At 44.4% G+C, this 17,555-nt stretch overlaps 1 protein-coding gene across 4 annotated transcripts in view; it reads left to right on the forward strand.

Annotated features, from left to right (window-relative positions):
• The window catches only part of IPO11 (importin 11), a 204,635-nt gene that overhangs the window by 37,967 nt on the left and 149,113 nt on the right, over window positions 1-17,555 (forward strand). For all 4 annotated transcript variants that reach the window (XM_085847233.1, XM_085847237.1, XM_085847235.1 and 1 more), the window contains 2 exons: window positions 10,338-10,438; window positions 13,610-13,682. In XM_085847233.1, the coding sequence (XP_085703359.1) occupies window positions 10,338-10,438; window positions 13,610-13,682 (174 nt within the window). The remainder of the gene's footprint in view (window positions 1-10,337; window positions 10,439-13,609; window positions 13,683-17,555) is intronic.

Consider the following 17,555-nt stretch of genomic DNA (forward strand, 5'->3'; position numbering starts at 1 on the left):
ATTATTTCTTATTGGGAAAATAGTTTTGGAATCCAAACTTTTTGGAATCCGAACAGCCTCTTGGAACGAGTTAAATTCGGATTCTGGGGGCACTACTGTGTGTATGTATATGTATATGTATATGTATATATATATATATATATATATATATATATATATATATATATATATATATATATATATATATATATATTTCAAATCACTCGACGGTGCCTGGGCCTTTGTAGCTATGTGAACGGTAATATTAAATTATCAATGACACCATTCCTTAGTTGGTGTAGGTAAGTGGTTTAGACCCTCACAAAAAAACATGGAAAAAAAAATTTGATTTTATTCAAAATGCCAACAGGATTAGAACAGTACCGGGCAATGCCAGGTCGCCCTGCCAGTGTTCAATATTACAGCCCCATGGCCCATCGGAGGTGTGCAAAACTGTGCTGCGTATCATGTCGTTGCATCCCAATTAATGTGCAACACTATTATCCTGCGGACTATTATTTATCGGCTTCAAAATTAGCGTGGCTTTGAGCTGTTCTCAAACCTTATATGTTCTTGCTCTTTTGTCATTGTTTAAAAACTGTTCATTCCCTTTGTTTTTGTTTTTTAACACCAGGACACTACCATATGCAAAACAAAATTTGTCTTGATAAATAAAGGTCAGAAGGAAAGTAACCCGACAAGGTTATTATAAATGGGTGACCGCACTGAAATAGATTTTTGTCCATTTTCCAGCTGCCAGCACAATGCGGTGTGTAATGAATAACACCATCACACTTCCCATCAGTCCACCCATGATTTATTTGTCTTACTGGTAAAAGCTTGATCGAGAATTTGACGAGGATAAATGACTTTGTTTAGAAATTGTTTGCTTGGCCAACAGGCAATGAATTTTCAAAAGATTTCCCCTGCTCTCGCCTGAGATGGTTTGGAGTGAAATTGACACTGGAGTTTAGACGAATTGTTATGACCCCCAGTCCCTCGTATTCACTGCAAGGCTTTCGATTCTCAATTTGACAGCCCTTGCTCAGGTTTTTTTTTAATTGTTTTTTTTTGTGGCTTGGAAAATTACCCTTTTGAAACATAACTTGCTTGCACTTACCTTTCTGCAGTTGCTTTTGATCATCACAAAATCATCCCAATGGTTATCTCGCTATTTTTTTCTCCAAATACACAAACTGATTGTAAAAAAATTGTATGAATCCAAATCTTTGCTCTCCTTTTCAATGCACTTACTTCACTGTCCAGAAGCATCGTTTTACCCTGCGCGTGCGAAGCGAAAACGAGGGTTAGCAATTGGTTCACTTTGCCCGTCAGTCTATGATTGAGGAACAACTTCATTTCAACATAATTTAAATTATGAACACTGTAGACCATGAATCGGAACACAAACCCACAATTTAGCAGTGCTTTGCCTCTGAAATTGAAATCTCATCCCGAGCACACGTACGCACAGAGGAGTAAGATTTATTTTTTATATTTTTTATTTTTCGACTGGCAGTCAAACAAAATTGAAAGTCATTCTAAACAGGAAGCTTACTGTTTTTGGGATGTCATAAAAGACACAAACAACAGGCACAAAGAACAAATTAAATGTGTTAAATAAGGTGGTGTAAAAGATGGTGCATCAACAGCGATAAACTTTGGAATTTTGGTTGTTTTTTTTTTAATGCCTACGCCGACAGAGTTGCCAGAGGCATTATGTTTTCAGGTTGTCCATACGTCCGTCCGTCCATCCATAATTCCCTTTTAAGTTCATTATCTCTGCAACCGCTTGTCCCATTAACATGAAATTTCCATCATCGGTGCGATTACTCATGTAGAATGTTTTAATGATAATTATGATGCCGTCGGTCATCTGGTGTGACAGCCATGTTGGAAAAAAAGAATAACCTTGGACCTCTGTATCTCTGAAACCGCTCCATAGAAAAAATTTTAAACTTGTCACATGGCAAGTACTCCCTACGGGGAATACGTGTTGTTAATCATGTCGCCATCGGTGAAGTGTTATCCCAGCCAAAATTCAACATGTAGAATGCTTTATCCGATCAGAATGAAAATTTTTGAGGGTCATCTCGGGATAAATTGGTGAACAGAAAATATTGATGACGTCATTGGTCACGTGGTTCGGCAGCCATTTTATTATTATTATTTTTTTACCTTTAAGATATTCTCTGAAACAGGTGAACAGATCGAAGTTAAACTTTACAGGTATGACCGTCTATCCATGAAGAATAAAAAGTTCCCTCCCTTTGACGTCCTAGGTCACATGTTTTGGCAGCCATGTTGGATTTACCCCAAAACCTTTTTTAAAAAACCTTCTTCTCCAGCATGCTTGACAGATCGAGGGGAAACTTCACACATGTGTTCCCCAAGCCTTGGGTGTTCACGAATAATTGATCGGTCACATGGTTTGGCAGCGATATTGGATTGAAGGAAATATTTTAAAAAGTTTTCCCTTGAACCGCCTCATCATGTGAAAATAATGATGTCATAAGTTCTGTGGTTTGGCAGCCATCTTGGATAGAAAAACGCACCTGATCTGCTACCCAATTAGAAGCAGCATGTAAATTTACGATGTCATTGGTCACGTGGTTCAGAAACCATATTGGATTGAAAATAAAAATCTTCTTCAGAATGGCTTACTCGATCGATCCGAAACTCCACACATATGGTCTACTAGTTGTGGGGAATATAGGGTGTAAATGTTAACTTCATAGGTCACATGGTCTGGTAGCTATCTTTTTCTTTTTTTTTGAAGAATAAACCTTTAAAAATCCTACTCTCTCGAACCGCTTGACAGATCGAGGGGAAACTTCACACATGTTCCCCAAGCCTTGGGGATACAAGGGTGTTCACAAATAATTAATATGTCACATGGTCTGGAAGCCATGTTCTATTGAACCATTGAATCAACGGGTGTGAAACTTAACCGTTATTATCTCGTAGGAATGGAGAATATATGTTTAAAATTTCAACCTGATTGGACGCGTCGTCTGACGGCCAGAATTATTTAATTCTTTGAATCTGGGTTCTTTTTAAAAAAAAAAAATTTATGCCTCTGCTGACGATGTCAACAATATGTTTTCAGGTTGTCTGTCCATGTGTCCATGATCGATTTTCGGTACAGCGATAACTTAAGAATGGCTGAAGGGATCTAAGTCCAGCTTTGTACAAGTATGTATAATGACAAGTCTGGAGACTGCGATGGTTCACGAGCAATGTACACGGTTCGTCTTTTTTATTTTTTGACCTTCGAGGGAACGCCACGGGCAAACTGGCGGGAATTGGGAAAAACGTAAATGATGAAAGTTGTAGTACTCGAAGAGCACTACTTGCATACCAACTTTAATTCGAAATAGTTGAAAACCCTAGGAGCTCGATGCCCAATTTATTGATTTTTTTTGACATTTTCTAAGTTTGTGACCTTGTGACCTTGACCTTGGGACGAAAATGAAAAATCGAGCTCCGTGGGGCTCTGCAGATGCCATTGGGCTAACAAATACCGAAACCCCTGCCAGATTTGACAAACCGCTCAGAGAAGATGTAACTTGAAACCGGCTACCCCTTAAAAACACATGTTTTTTGGGCATGGCTTCGCCCATTGCCCATTCTCCGGAAAACACAACTAGATCATGATACAAACCTCGCACCCTCATTTTATCAAGATCGGATCAAAACCCATGGAGCTACGCTGGGACAGACAGACAGACAGACAGACAGACAGACACACACGCATAACAAATATAGTGGTCACTTACTGACTCGTGAACCAATATATGCATAAACTGATTAGATTATGGGGTTGAGAGGTCAAAGTTCAAAGGTCATGTCAGGTAAAAATGTCATTTGAGAACAGCTGAAGGGATTTAAATCAAACATGGTACAAATATGTATAATGATGTAATAATGTGGGCGGATGCATATTTGTCGACGTCTTGACGTCAGAGTCCTTGTGTTAACCTACCATATCAGATGCAGCGAAGCAGAGCTGCCAAGTACACACCGGCTAATAAGAGCCAATTAGTGGGGTAGAACTTCCTGGCTAACTAGTGCGCCGACTATGCTGGACCAATGGAGGAAAAGACAGTGAACTGGGTATATTTATAATGAGGGCAATTTATTTATAAAGCGAGGGCGAGGAAAAGCAAGAGAACAATAAAAGGTTTACACAGTAATATGTACATCAGTGAAAGCAAAGATTCATAAGTTGCAGCAAAAGAAATGCAATTATTTACAAAGGAAGACAGTGCAGAGCTAACCCGATACAACCTTCTACAATCTTATGTAAACATTACAGGCACCATCAGAAACACACCCGAGAAAATTAGAGAGCAAAGAAAGAGAGAGAAAAATGTTTGAGGTGTGGGCAACCTTTTTGTACTGAGCATGGTCGACGGACCAACACAAAACCAGTCGCTTAGGAGAGGGGGGGGGGTAGTGAGGGTGGGAAGAAAACTCGGTACATGAGTGAGGAGGTGCAGAATGAGATGCAATGCAGAGAGGAAGAGTGAAGAGGTGCGTATCTGCTGTTCCTCTTTTAATTTTTGTGCATCCTCAGTAGCCGAGACAGTAGAATGGAGAGATAGATCGTGTGAGAAGACAGCTTAAAGTGGCGTGTGAAAAAGTCTGTATGCATGTTTATCGAGTCTATTATCGGTCTGGCATCCCGCCCACTCAGTGCTCCCCCTCCTTTCCCCTTGCGCCGCTGTCCAGTTCTGGACCCCCCTCACTCAGAAGTAGTCGCCTAGCACCCGGGAGAAAACCCTCCGACCTCTCGTGGACAACCGTGGCAGTGAGGTTGACTGGCTGGAGGACCAACGGAAACTGCCTCAAATGATCCTGCCGCAGCTATTTTATGGGGGCTGTGTGAAGAAGGAGCCAAGAATCAGATCAATATGCTCTATAGACATCCCCGAGTGGTCCCATTGGTGCGCAGATACCTCCCCAAGAAATAGCCCCGCCCTGCGAGGCTCCAAAGCCGAAAATGACCTCTTTCACCCCCCAAACTCGGTCATGTGATGGAGCTCTTAGATTAACATGGGGTACGGGTTTTTTGGGAGCACTTTCCGGCCACGAATGTGTGCTGGGCACCAAATAAGGGTCGCTATTTAGCGGAGCCACAGTGATACTCGGATGACGTTGAACAGACCCCAGCACATACTTGCGATCCGAGCTACATGCTAATCTGTTCCGACCCCAAGCATCCGTCATGGTGGGTAATGTTCATTTTTCTTCAATGTCCCTAAATGATGGTGAGCATCCGGGTTACCGACCACAGTTGCGGTGCATCGCTGCGGCTGTGGCGAGGTGGGTGAAGCACTGTGGTGTTTGTGATGAGAAGGTTGAAGCGGTTGTTGTTAGGAGGTTGAATGTGCTGTACATGATTGTGGGGATTTTTAGAGAGGTGTTGTGGTAGTCGTATGAAGGTTGTGACATTGTTGTTCAAGTACAGAGTATGTTGACACGAAATGTCTCTTGGGGAATAGTGTGCAGTTTGAACATGGCTCTGGTGGTACATGCTAATGAGGCTGTAGCTGTCGTGATGTGGTCTGTGGTGTGCATGCATGCATGAAGGAAAGGTCGTGTGTGTAAAGTAAAGTAAATCAAATGAAGGAATATCAAATGGAATTGAAAACCAAACTAAAAGCTCTTGCAACGCATTTTGTCCCATCAACCCATGAGACATAAGGGAAGGGCTATCTAAAGCGGATGCTAATGAAATAACTGTCTCGGGACCGCTATATGTTGTGTGCATTTGCCTTGAGGAGCGGTGATTTCGCAGAACCACAGCACTATATTTGAACACTATGGAACACAAATCAACTTCTTGTCAGGCCTGGTGTTGACCTAACAATTCAGGTAGCTGGCTTATGATCATAGGGTCTTGAGTTCAAGCCCCTGTCATGCCGTTGAGTTGAATTAACACCAGGTGGGTTGACTCAGCCTGTCATCCTTCCGAGGTTGGCAAAATGAGTACCAGTGTGCTGGTAACGGGCATTGTATCAGTGACACAGCCGTGCCTCAAGAAAATGATGTAGCCAAGCAGCCACAGGCTGCATACGAATATATTGAAAAAAAAAAAACCTTCTTGTCACTTCAAAAACCCTTCAGTTTGGCAGTACTTGGACAAAATATTACCACTACTACTATAGTGACCCCAATTATTCCCACCTTCTATTGGGGTCTTCTCAGAACATTTTTGTTCCAGAGTCTGTCATGAGCTATGAACATTTTGATTGAATGTGCCAATAATTTATCATATGTCCAGAGTGCTGGCAATAACTCGCATACTCTTCTCAAATGGCACTGTATGCTCTTTAATGTTGAGAACACCAAGGCTGGCTGGTAGGTTCTCTGGCTAAACATACTTCCGACAGATGGTGCACACATTGATGCTTAACCCCACATGTGAATCACCAGGAAGACAAGATTCTACCCCAGACTGGACACCTCAAAACTAGAGTATACATGCCTCTTGGCCATCCTGCCAACCCACCCCTTTGTATAACTAGTGGGTCTGTTGGTCCGATGGACCAAATTTTCTTTGGTCTTTATAGCCTTGTTGCATACCTGCCTGCTGTACTGCTTGAGCGTTCGCTTGCCTTTCACTAAGCCCAGATGTGCTTGGGGCCAGGGTGGGGATTATATGTTCGTTTTTATTATTGCCATAATGATACGACTATTCTTATTGTTGGAAATATTATTAGTATTTATTGATATACTCTATGTTACAATGTTATCATTGTTTTTGTGATTTATTTTGTCACCAGCAAGTACCACCTGTCGCTTCGCTGATGGGAATACTAAAGGGGGGAGGGAGAAGAATCAGGGGGAAGAGGAGAGAGGGATGGGGGAGAGAGCATTGAAAGTGAAGAGGTGGAGGGGTGGAGGAAGGGAAGACAGTGTGTGGTGAGAGGAAGGGAAGGCAGATGTGCGGTGGAGCGTTAATTACAATTCATACTGTCTCATCAAAATGATTTTGCAAAGAATAACAATGATGATGGAAACAAAATAATGTTTGAAATCCATTTTATACCGGTCAAACTACAAACACTGCTCAGACACATCCGAAAACAAACTCCCATCCAGACACTTCTGGAGACAAACTCCCGTCCGGACATAGACACCACCCGGATATGTCCAGAAGCAGAGGCAGAGAAAAAATGAAGGGGGTAGGGGAGTTAGCAGAAAGAATGTTATGATTTATGAAACACACACACGTGCATGCCCAGGGCGATGGAGCACGGACCACTCGCCCAGGGCGACGGAGCACGGACCACTCGCCCAGGGCGACGGAGCACGGACCACTCGCCCAGGGCGACGGAGCACGGACCACTCGCCCAGGGCGACGGAGCACGGGCCACTCGCCCAGGGCGACGGAGCACGGGCCACTCGCCCAGGGCGACGGAGCACGGGGCACTCGCCCAGGGCGACGGAGCACGGGCCACTCGCCCAGGGAGACGGAGCACGGGCCACTCGCCCAGGGCGACGGAGCACGGGCCACTCGCCCAGGGCGACGGAGCACGGGCCACTCGCCCAGGGCGACGGAGCACGGGCCACTCGCCCAGGGCGACGGAGCACGGGCCACTCGCCCAGGGCGACGGAGCACGGGCCACTCGCCCAGGGCGACGGAGCACGGGCCACTCGCCCAGGGCGACGGAGCACGGGCCACTCGCCCAGGGCGACGGAGCACGGGCCACTCGCCCAGGGCGACGGAGCACGGGCCACTCGCCCAGGGCGACGGAGCACGGGCCACTCGCCCAGGGCGACGGAGCACGGGCCACTCGCCCAGGGCGACGGAGCACGGGCCACTCGCCCAGGGCGACGGAGCACGGGCCACTCGCCCAGGGCGACGGAGCACGGGCCACTCGCCCAGGGCGACGGAGCACGGGCCACTCGCCCAGGGCGACGGAGCACGGGCCACTCGCCCAGGGCGACGGAGCACGGGCCACTCGCCCAGGGCGACGGAGCACGGGCCACTCGCCCAGGGCGACGGAGCACGGGCCACTCGCCCAGGGCGACGGAGCACGGGCCACTCGCCCAGGGCGACGGAGCACGGGCCACTCGCCCAGGGCGACGGAGCACGGGCCACTCGCCCAGGGCGACGGAGCACGGGCCACTCGCCCAGGGCGACGGAGCACGGGCCACTCGCCCAGGGCGACGGAGCACGGGCCACTCGCCCAGGGCGACGGAGCACGGTCCACTCGCCCAGGGCGACGGAGCACGGGCCACTCGCCCAGGGCGACGGAGCACGGGCCACTCGCCCAGGGCGACGGAGCACGGGCCACTCGCCCAGGGCGACGGAGCACGGGCCACTCGCCCAGGGCGACGGAGCACGGGCCACTCGCCCAGGGCGACGGAGCACGGGCCACTCGCCCAGGGCGACGGAGCACGGGCCACTCGCCCAGGGCGACGGAGCACGGGCCACTCGCCCAGGGCGACGGAGCACGGGCCACTCGCCCAGGGCGACGGAGCACGGGCCACTCGCCCAGGGCGACGGAGCACGGGCCACTCGCCCAGGGCGACGGAGCACGGGCCACTCGCCCAGGGCGACGGAGCACGGGCCACTCGCCCAGGGCGACGGAGCACGGGCCACTCGCCCAGGGCGACGGAGCACGGGCCACTCGCCCAGGGCGACGGAGCACGGGCCACTCGCCCAGGGCGACGGAGCACGGGCCACTCGCCCAGGGTGACGGAGCATACCGTATAACTCAGTGAAGCTAGTTAATTTTGGCACGTTCCTAAATTTTTTGTTTACTCAACTCAATTCTCCAAACAGTAGAAAAAGATAAATTTAATGTTTTTGAAATTTCACATTATCTTGTGTATGGATGAAGGAGGGAACGTAGCTTTGCTTGCTTAAAGTAAATTTGTATACGGCTTAGTTATAAGACTTGTTATTTCTTTAAATTATCAGATTTCACAACATATTTTGACACTTATTTAGGCCGGATGATATACGATCCTCAAAACCGAAATAATATTTCGATGGTATTCTCTAATTAGTCCGTGAGAGTACATCGTGGGAAATCGTGTCATATAATGCATGAAATCGCTCCAAGCTCCTAATTTAGCACTTTAAGCAGCGATGTATACAACGATTCGTAGCTTTGATGAAGAGGCATTCGATGATATGAGTGAGGAAAGTGGAAAAAAAACAACTATCGTTAAGAAATCGTTGTAGCCTGTTCCAAGTTATGGCATGGTTGAGCAGGCCAAAAACTTGGCAGCTTCAGCCCCCAGTGATGTTGAATAGGATACACATTCAGACCCCGTGGAGAGCGGTGACCGAGGATTGCCTGATGAAGGATATCATTAAATCAGGTAGTTAATTATCTTCAAAAGGGGTATTTTAACGAACCCAAACACAAAATTTTCATTTTTGCACTTCCTTGGATTTTCCTTAGTATGCAGGCAACATTTCAGGCTGCCTTCGGTTCATGGTTTTGGAGTTATGGACACAAACACACACAAACACACACACACACACACACACACACACACACACACACACACACACACACACACACACACACACACACACACACACACACACACACACACACACACACACACACTTATTGGTATATATGTTCAAAATGGATCAATTATCAGAATTTTTATGGAACAATCTTACCGACACCATCTGAGAAAACTTCCTTTTCTTCCTCTTTGCTCACGTGTTCTCCTTGGACCTGTTTGTTTTCTATCTTGTACATTATAATCTCACTCATAAATTATAATGTTATCATTGTAAACTTAATTTTGTGCACTTAAATTTTGAAATAACAGTACAGTACTGTATATCACAATTATCACGGAATAATCTCACCTCCACTCGCGAAGAAAACCGATCAAAATCCTCTGTTTTTCTCGTACGCCTTTGAACTTTCGGAGCATCTTTGAAGTACGCTGTTGGTTTCTTTTACCGTGCATGAGTACCTGCGTAGCAGTTATGTGAACCCCTGTTTATATAATTGTAGCACATGGCATGAGTAATTTGGGTATACTCTGTTGCGATAAATTTTAATAACGAATGTCATTCAAAAAATAATCTGTTTTGCAAACCTCGGAACAAATAAATGAAACTGCATCGTGAACACATACACCTATTTATTTACCAATAAACAGGTATTTTTCAAAGTGTGGAGAATGTTGCACTTCGCTGATTATTAAGCAGTTGTAACATTGAGGCATTCCAGTTAGTATTGTTTTTGTGAGGACAGAGGTAATTATGGACTTGGCTGAAATGTAAAAGGTGACGTGCTAAAGCAGTGTCCTTGGTTGAAGGTTCCATATTAGTGTATTGTGCTGCCATTTCCACTTCTCTCCCGCAGAGCATTTTCACGAATCATGAGGTGCCGGTGAACGTGCGCTGGCTTGCTGTGCTTTACTTCAAGAATGGCATTGACCGATACTGGAGGAGGCTCGCTCCCAAGTGTGTTCCACACAAAGTCACATTGGGTGAATTTGATGGCTGCTATGATCCCACTTGAAGTAGCACTGCTGGGAAAAATGCTATTTTCAGAAAATTAAATATTGACCTTTTGCCTGCGCTGTTCGTTAAGAAACCCAATAATCGTGTTCGGTTTTACCGGTTTGGCTTGATGTTGTTTGTTGTGAGCTTCCTGGCCATTCTTTTTGGACCTGCACCTAATAATTATCAGTTGGGTCATCATTTTCAATAATTAATTGGCTTGACATATCTTTGTGGGTATTAACATGAAACAGAAATGCAAAACTGAAAAAGGTGCATGGAAAGAATGTAATCCTTCTGAGTCATTGATATTTTATGTGATTATTGCAGAGCGCTAAGTAAAAGATCCTGATAATGAATGTCATTAGTTTTCACTTGGATAAAAATACAGGGAATGTGTTAGGAAAGGAAGATGCCTAAGGTTGGCCGATACCATTTTGCTTCATCAATTTGCGTCCAATTTTCCCATGATGGATGAATTTGCATGCTCATACCAGGAATAACACACCCAGGATCATGCTGCCACAATGACGTGCCACCATCGGCTTATGCAATTGGATTTTTTCAATGGATGAAAGCATGCGTCCTGCAGTCACGGATGATTGTAGGATTGCTAAGCCAGCAGAAGGATCGAAACCAGGCCAGGGGAGAGGCGGTCAAAGACGGAGAGGCTACCGACCTGTCTGTGATGTGAAAGTAACAGACCTTGTGCCTCAGATTTGTCGTGGGAGATTTATGAGACTGAACCTCTTACTGTAGCTGACCATGGAAATAGATGGTTTTGTTTGACGATCCCTCCCGTGTGACCGGGTGAGCCCGTGTGATTTTTGCAGGATTGATGGGCATCAGATGAACATCTAATCAATTCCAGGTCAGCAGAGAGTTGTGCAGCCTGTCAATGGGATGTGGGTACTGTATAACAATGTGGAGTTGTCTACAAAAAGTAAGAGAGGGTTTTTTGCCAGAACATCCGAGAGGTCGTAATCGACCTCAGCCCAAGGCACTACCTTGGGGCACTCCAGCTTCCAATGGGAGTGGAGTGGGATTTGACTAAAACTTACCCTTTGTGCAGTGCCAAAAGGATGAAACAATAAGCTGGCTTTCCATTCTGCATTCCACATTTTAAAACATGCCATGGTATCCTTTGTATAAGAGCTGGTGTTTCACTGGTATCCCAGGCAAATCACAAATCCTATGGGAATTTGATTGCTTTGTTAAGGCCCAGTCACACCTTGACGTTTTAGCCAGCAATGGCAACGTATTAAAATGTATGTAAAACGCTGGCTTACGTTGAACTTTTGATGTTTTTTTTTTTTTAAAGATTCGGACATATTCATAACGACTTGGTCTTATGCACAACGTATTAGTAACGGACTTTCAACGTTTCGTTGTGTTATAGATAACTTATACCAACGAATGCTGAGCCTGTTGTCGGCCTTCACAACCTATGCCCAACGATAGTCTAACTTATGCATAGCGCGCTGCACGCATCGCCGACGATGACGTGGCGTAGGTTATGAAAAGGCTGCCGCACAACGATTCAAATAATAACCGCCGCAGAAATGGAAGTGTCAACATTGCAGTCACACCTTGACGATCTTGCCAGCGTATGCCAACCTCTGAAAAATGCGTCTAAAACGCTGGCGCACGTCAAATACGGTATGGGTAAGTTTGGTATGCGTGAATAGAATGCTAAAGTACGCTATCATACGTCGTGTTAAATGTAGTACGTCTTGTAATTTTAAACATGTTGAAAATTTTACGACGTACTTGCCGTATGACACACGCTCCGCATGCGATGGGAATAAGTTGTACGCACAATATGTGATCGTTGACACACATCGACACACGTTACTTGTAAGGTGCTCATAAGTCGAAACACGTCAAGGTAATGGTTAGCGTCAGTGTTCCAGACTCCCATTTTTTTTTTTTCTTCGGTATGACAGTGTTCAGTGTACAGTGCGGTTATGATTTAAATCGTTGAGCGGCAGCCTATTAATTATATTATATTATAACCGCACTAGAAATCAAAGTGTCAAAATCACCATCATACCGAAGGAAGGAAGAAAAAATAAATAAATAAATAAAAAACCAGGGAGTCTGGAACACTAACGCTAACCATTACCTTGATGTGTTTCGACTTATGAGCACCTTACAAGTAACGTGTGTCGATGTGTGTCACCGATCGCGTAACGTGAGTACAACACGTTACTCATACGTTAGAAGTAAGTTTCGGGTACGCCAAACATTACCTCGATGTGTTTCGACTTATGAGTGACTTACAAGTAACGTGTGTCAACGATCGCGTGACGTGCCTACAACTAATGGCCAGCGTTATGCGGAACGTGCGAGTCATACGCTGGCATAAGTCTTAAAATTTCAAGCATGGAAAATTTGAGGACAACCGAAAAGTACAACGTTTAAAGCCAGCGTACAACGACGTATGGCAGTGTTTTTCAGCGTGCTCTCAATGTTATCAAAACTTACCCATAACGTATTCGACGTGTACCAGCGTTTTAGACAAATTTTCCAAAAATCGGCATAAGCTGGCTAAAACGTCAAGGTGTGACTGGGCCTTTACTGAAGACTTCTTATTAAGCCCCTTCTTGATCTAAAACCGTGATAAAAGCACCATCAATTTCTACCAGCATCTAATGAGAGATTTCCAGGCTTTCAATACTGACTTTTTATTGGAATTGAAATTTTCGTTTGGTAAAAGAATGGAGAATGTTATATATTGCATCATGTCTCATTACTACATGATTTTAGTTTTGTTTTATGTTATTCAACCAAGCATGAAAATGTTGCTTTTTTTTCCCCCTTTCCACTTTTTATTGAAGTCAATTCCGGATGCTTGACATTATGTCAATAAATTATTTAACTCTGTAAGTCAACACGTGTTTCTAAACATGTCCTTGCTTCAGGCAGGCAAGTCTGGATATTTGTGAGTCATGGATCAGGAGCTGCCTTCGTGTTCTCCGATGTTGCAATTGCTTGTATATATACTGAGGCCGCTTGGCTTTGTGAACAAGGAAGATTGCAAATGTCTGCCGAGGACAGACAATAAATAACATGGGACCTTTTGATGTTTTGTTCAAATGTATTTGACCTTTCTCGTCTCCTCTTGCCCAGCTCACTGGTGGATGAGGAAAAAACGTCTCTCCGTGCGGGTCTCATTGCAAACTTCAATGAACCTGTGAACCAAGTGAGTATTTAAATCTTCTTTAATCAATAAGTAGACCTATATAATTGTGTTCAGTCAAATTGTTAGATAAGTAATCGTCTTGAAACTGAAAAGTATGTACTTGGTGCACTTCTGGGTTGTTGTTTTTAAACTCATAAAATGGGCTTGTGCATATATCATATGCCTGTCAAACAAATTAAGAGACTGTGTACTTTTAGAAGGATTACAAGGGTATTGGAAGACAATGGACAAATATACACGAGCCGACATTGAGTGGGGTGCAAAAGTTTAAGTTCACGTCAATCAATGCAAACCTTTCTCAAATCACGATTTCAAACATGAATTTGTCATAATATTGAAGATATGTATCCATATTTACCCTGCGCATGCGAAGCAAAAAGCGGGGATAAGCAATTGGTTCATGTCCGGCTGTCTGTCTGTCTGTCTTAGCAGTTTATGATTGTCGGTTTATGATCGAGGAACAACTTATTTAAATTAAATGTTATATTTTGAACACGAATCGGAACGTGAATAAAACAACAACATTGTCGTTTAACAGGACTTTGGCTCCGAATTTGTCCCGATCATACATGTGCAAAGAGGAGTGAGATTGTGTGTGTGTGTGTGTGTGTGTGTGTGTGTGTGTGTGTGTGTGTGTGTGTGTGTGTGTGTGTGTGTGTGTGTGTTTTAAAATGGGACAGAGGATAAGGTGGTGGCATTGAGAGAGCAATTAGAACACTACAGTACAGGGATCAAGGTGTTTTTTTTTTTTACCTCCGCCACCGAAGGTGAAGGAGGTTATGTTTTTACCCCTTTCTGTCTGTTTCTCTGTGTACAGGATATCTCAAAAAGTTGTCTATGGATCTGGATGAAATTTTGTGGACAGGTTGGGTGTGTGACAACAATAAACTGATTAGATTTTGGTGAAGATCCGGATCCGATTACCAGAATTTCTTAAGTGATTCTTCACCATTGAGAGATAAGGCCAAAAACGATATGTAGCACGATATCTCAAAAGGCTGTGGACGGATTCGGCCGAAACTTGGTGGACACGTTGGGTGTGTGACAAGGAAGAAGTGATTCAATTTTGGTGAAGATCAAGGTGAGGATTCAAATGAGTGAGAGTGAGCAGAAGAAAAAAGGCGAGACATGTCATATTGTATTGCCATAACACGTGAAACAAAATCAGAGATACAAGGTTGTATGGGACTTATAAGTGCAGTAATGTAAACATTTGTTTTATAATTGATTTCAAATGATTGGTCTTATCACCAAATCTTGGCTCATGTTGGAGCACAGAATGTGCTGTGCATTGTCTTTGAAATGAAAAAAGATGCAATAAATCCAACACTCTTTTAGCTCATCAGGACTTTCGTCAGGTCAGCTTAAGTGATCGAGCAGTTAAGGCCCTGTCACACCTTGACGATTTAGCCAACGTATGCCTGACATATGCAAAATTGGCCTAAAACGCCGGCACACGTCAAATACGTTATGGGTAACTTTGTATATGTTAAGAGCACGCTGAAAAACACTGCCATACGTTGTAGTACGCTGGCTTTCATCGTTGTACTTTGCGGTTGTCCTCAAATTTTGGCATGCTTGAAATTTTACGACGTATGCCAGCGTATGACTCACACGTTCCGCTACGCTGGCCATTAGTTGTAGGCACGTTATACGATCGTTGACACGCGTCGACACACGTTACTTGTAAGTTACTCATAAGTCAAAACGCGTCGAGGTAATGATTAGCGTACCCGAAACTTATTTATACCTATGAGTAACGTCTTATAGGCACATTACACGATCGTTGCACCCACGTCGAGGCACGTTATGCGATCGTTGACACACGTCAACGATATGAGTAACGTGCTTTGAACCTATGTGTAACGTACCTCCAACGCATATTGACGTATGTAGACGTATTTGATTGACGTCTTCCGGACGACCACAGAACTTACTGAACGTGTTTCTAATTTACAGCTACCGTATAATGGCGTATTGGCAGCGTTTAAAAAAAACAATAACTTCCGATATTTTGTCACGTGCCGTTATGTCACGTCCGATTGCCTCTTCAGTTTGCTCATGTCTTATTCTTAGTTCCTCCTCTGTGAATATTTTCTGTTTGAGGATATTGTCACGTCGACGCCGAAACTTAAAAGCAAATGTCCGAATATATAAAAAAATTCGTGATAGACTAAAAGAAAACAAAAAAAAAAAACAACTTCAGATATTTCGTCACGTGCCTTCACGGAGCCAAGGAGAAAAAAAAGAAAATGCGCCTTGACGCAGAAAATAAGTTTCAGGTATGCTAAACATTACCTCGACGTGTTTCGACTTATGAGTAACTTACAAGGAACTTGTGTCGACGTGTGTCAACGATCGCATATCGTGCCTACAACTTATTCCCAGCGTAGTGGAACGTGTGAGCCATACGGTGAGTACATCGTAAAATTTTCAGCATACTTGAAATTTCACGACGTACTAAACGTACCATGAAATATGACAGCGTACTTCATCGTTTTTCAGCGTGCTCTTAACGTATACACAACTTACCCATACCGCATTCGACGTGTGCCAGCGTTTTAGACACATTTTTCATAGGTCGGCATACGCTGGCTAAATCATCAAGGTGTGACTGCGATGTTGACACTTCCAATTTTCAGGCGGTTATGATTTAAATCGGCGAGTGGCAGGTTTTTAACAGGCTACGCCACGAGTTCGTCGGCGATACGTGCAGCGCGCTATGCCTAAGTTAAACTATCGTTGGGCATAGGTTGTGAACGCCGACAACAGGCTAAGCATTCGTTGGTATAAGTTATCTATAAGACAACGAAACGTTCGGTGCCCGTTACTAATATGTTATGTATACGACCAAAACTTAAAAAAAAACATCAAAATTTCAGCGTACGCCAACGTTTTACATATATTTTTATACGTTGTCATTGCTGGCGAAATCGTCAAGGTGTGACAGCGCCTTTAGGTGAGTGAGTGAGTGAATGATTTGAGTCCGTGAACACTTCAGTCATTATCGCTTGAACCAAACAAAAATTTGATGAAACTTGGCCACAAGCTTCATATCTGATGACTGATGAAGGTTTATTGAGCGCATCAAAATCTGCGCTCATTAAGGGGGTCCATGGGTGTTTTTTTGACCCCCCCCCCACCGAAATAGGTATTTGCTCTTCTTCAAAACTTTAATTTCGATGAAAGTTGAACACAATCTTCATCATCCATCTGTACCAAAGTGTATCAACCACATCAAAATCTGCACTCGTTCAGGTGTTCTACGGGGGAGGGGGGTTTGACCCCCCAAAATTGGTATTTGCTCTCTTCTCCGAAACAACACACACAATTTCGATGAAACTTGACCACAACCTTCATTACCAGTGATGCACCAAAGTTTGTTCACAGCATTAAAAAAAATCAGGGTCTGAGGTGATTTGCAGGGAGTTTGAGTGACTGTTGCTCCTGATCTAGGTGAGCTTCAGGACATGTGGTCATATTTTTGCATTGCTGTATACTCATCACAATACCTCATCAACCATCACCCGCACTACCCACCACACCCCCTCTCCACCATAGCACCACTCCCCCATCCACTGGAGTGGGACATCAACACCTCACGGACACGACGGTGAGACACGACATGGAAACATATGGCATCCCGGGAAAGTATGAAATGGGACGATCCCATAACATACCACACACATCAGCCTGTGACGGTGGGACAAAGCATTTGTCACCAATTTTGTCCACGGTGTCCTCGTGCGCTAGGTGATGATGAGTATTTCTATTCAAGTAATATATTGTTACAGATCTGGAAACCAGTTGCATACAAACGTACAGATGTACCAAAAGTCAGTTATCCCGTTGGGTACATGTGAGACAGGTCCC

Source organism: Eptatretus burgeri, chromosome 11, assembly GCF_056783735.1.
Source record: "Eptatretus burgeri isolate ZD-2024b chromosome 11, Ebu_testis_v1, whole genome shotgun sequence".
In the NCBI taxonomy this organism is placed as follows: domain Eukaryota; kingdom Metazoa; phylum Chordata; class Myxini; order Myxiniformes; family Myxinidae; genus Eptatretus; species Eptatretus burgeri.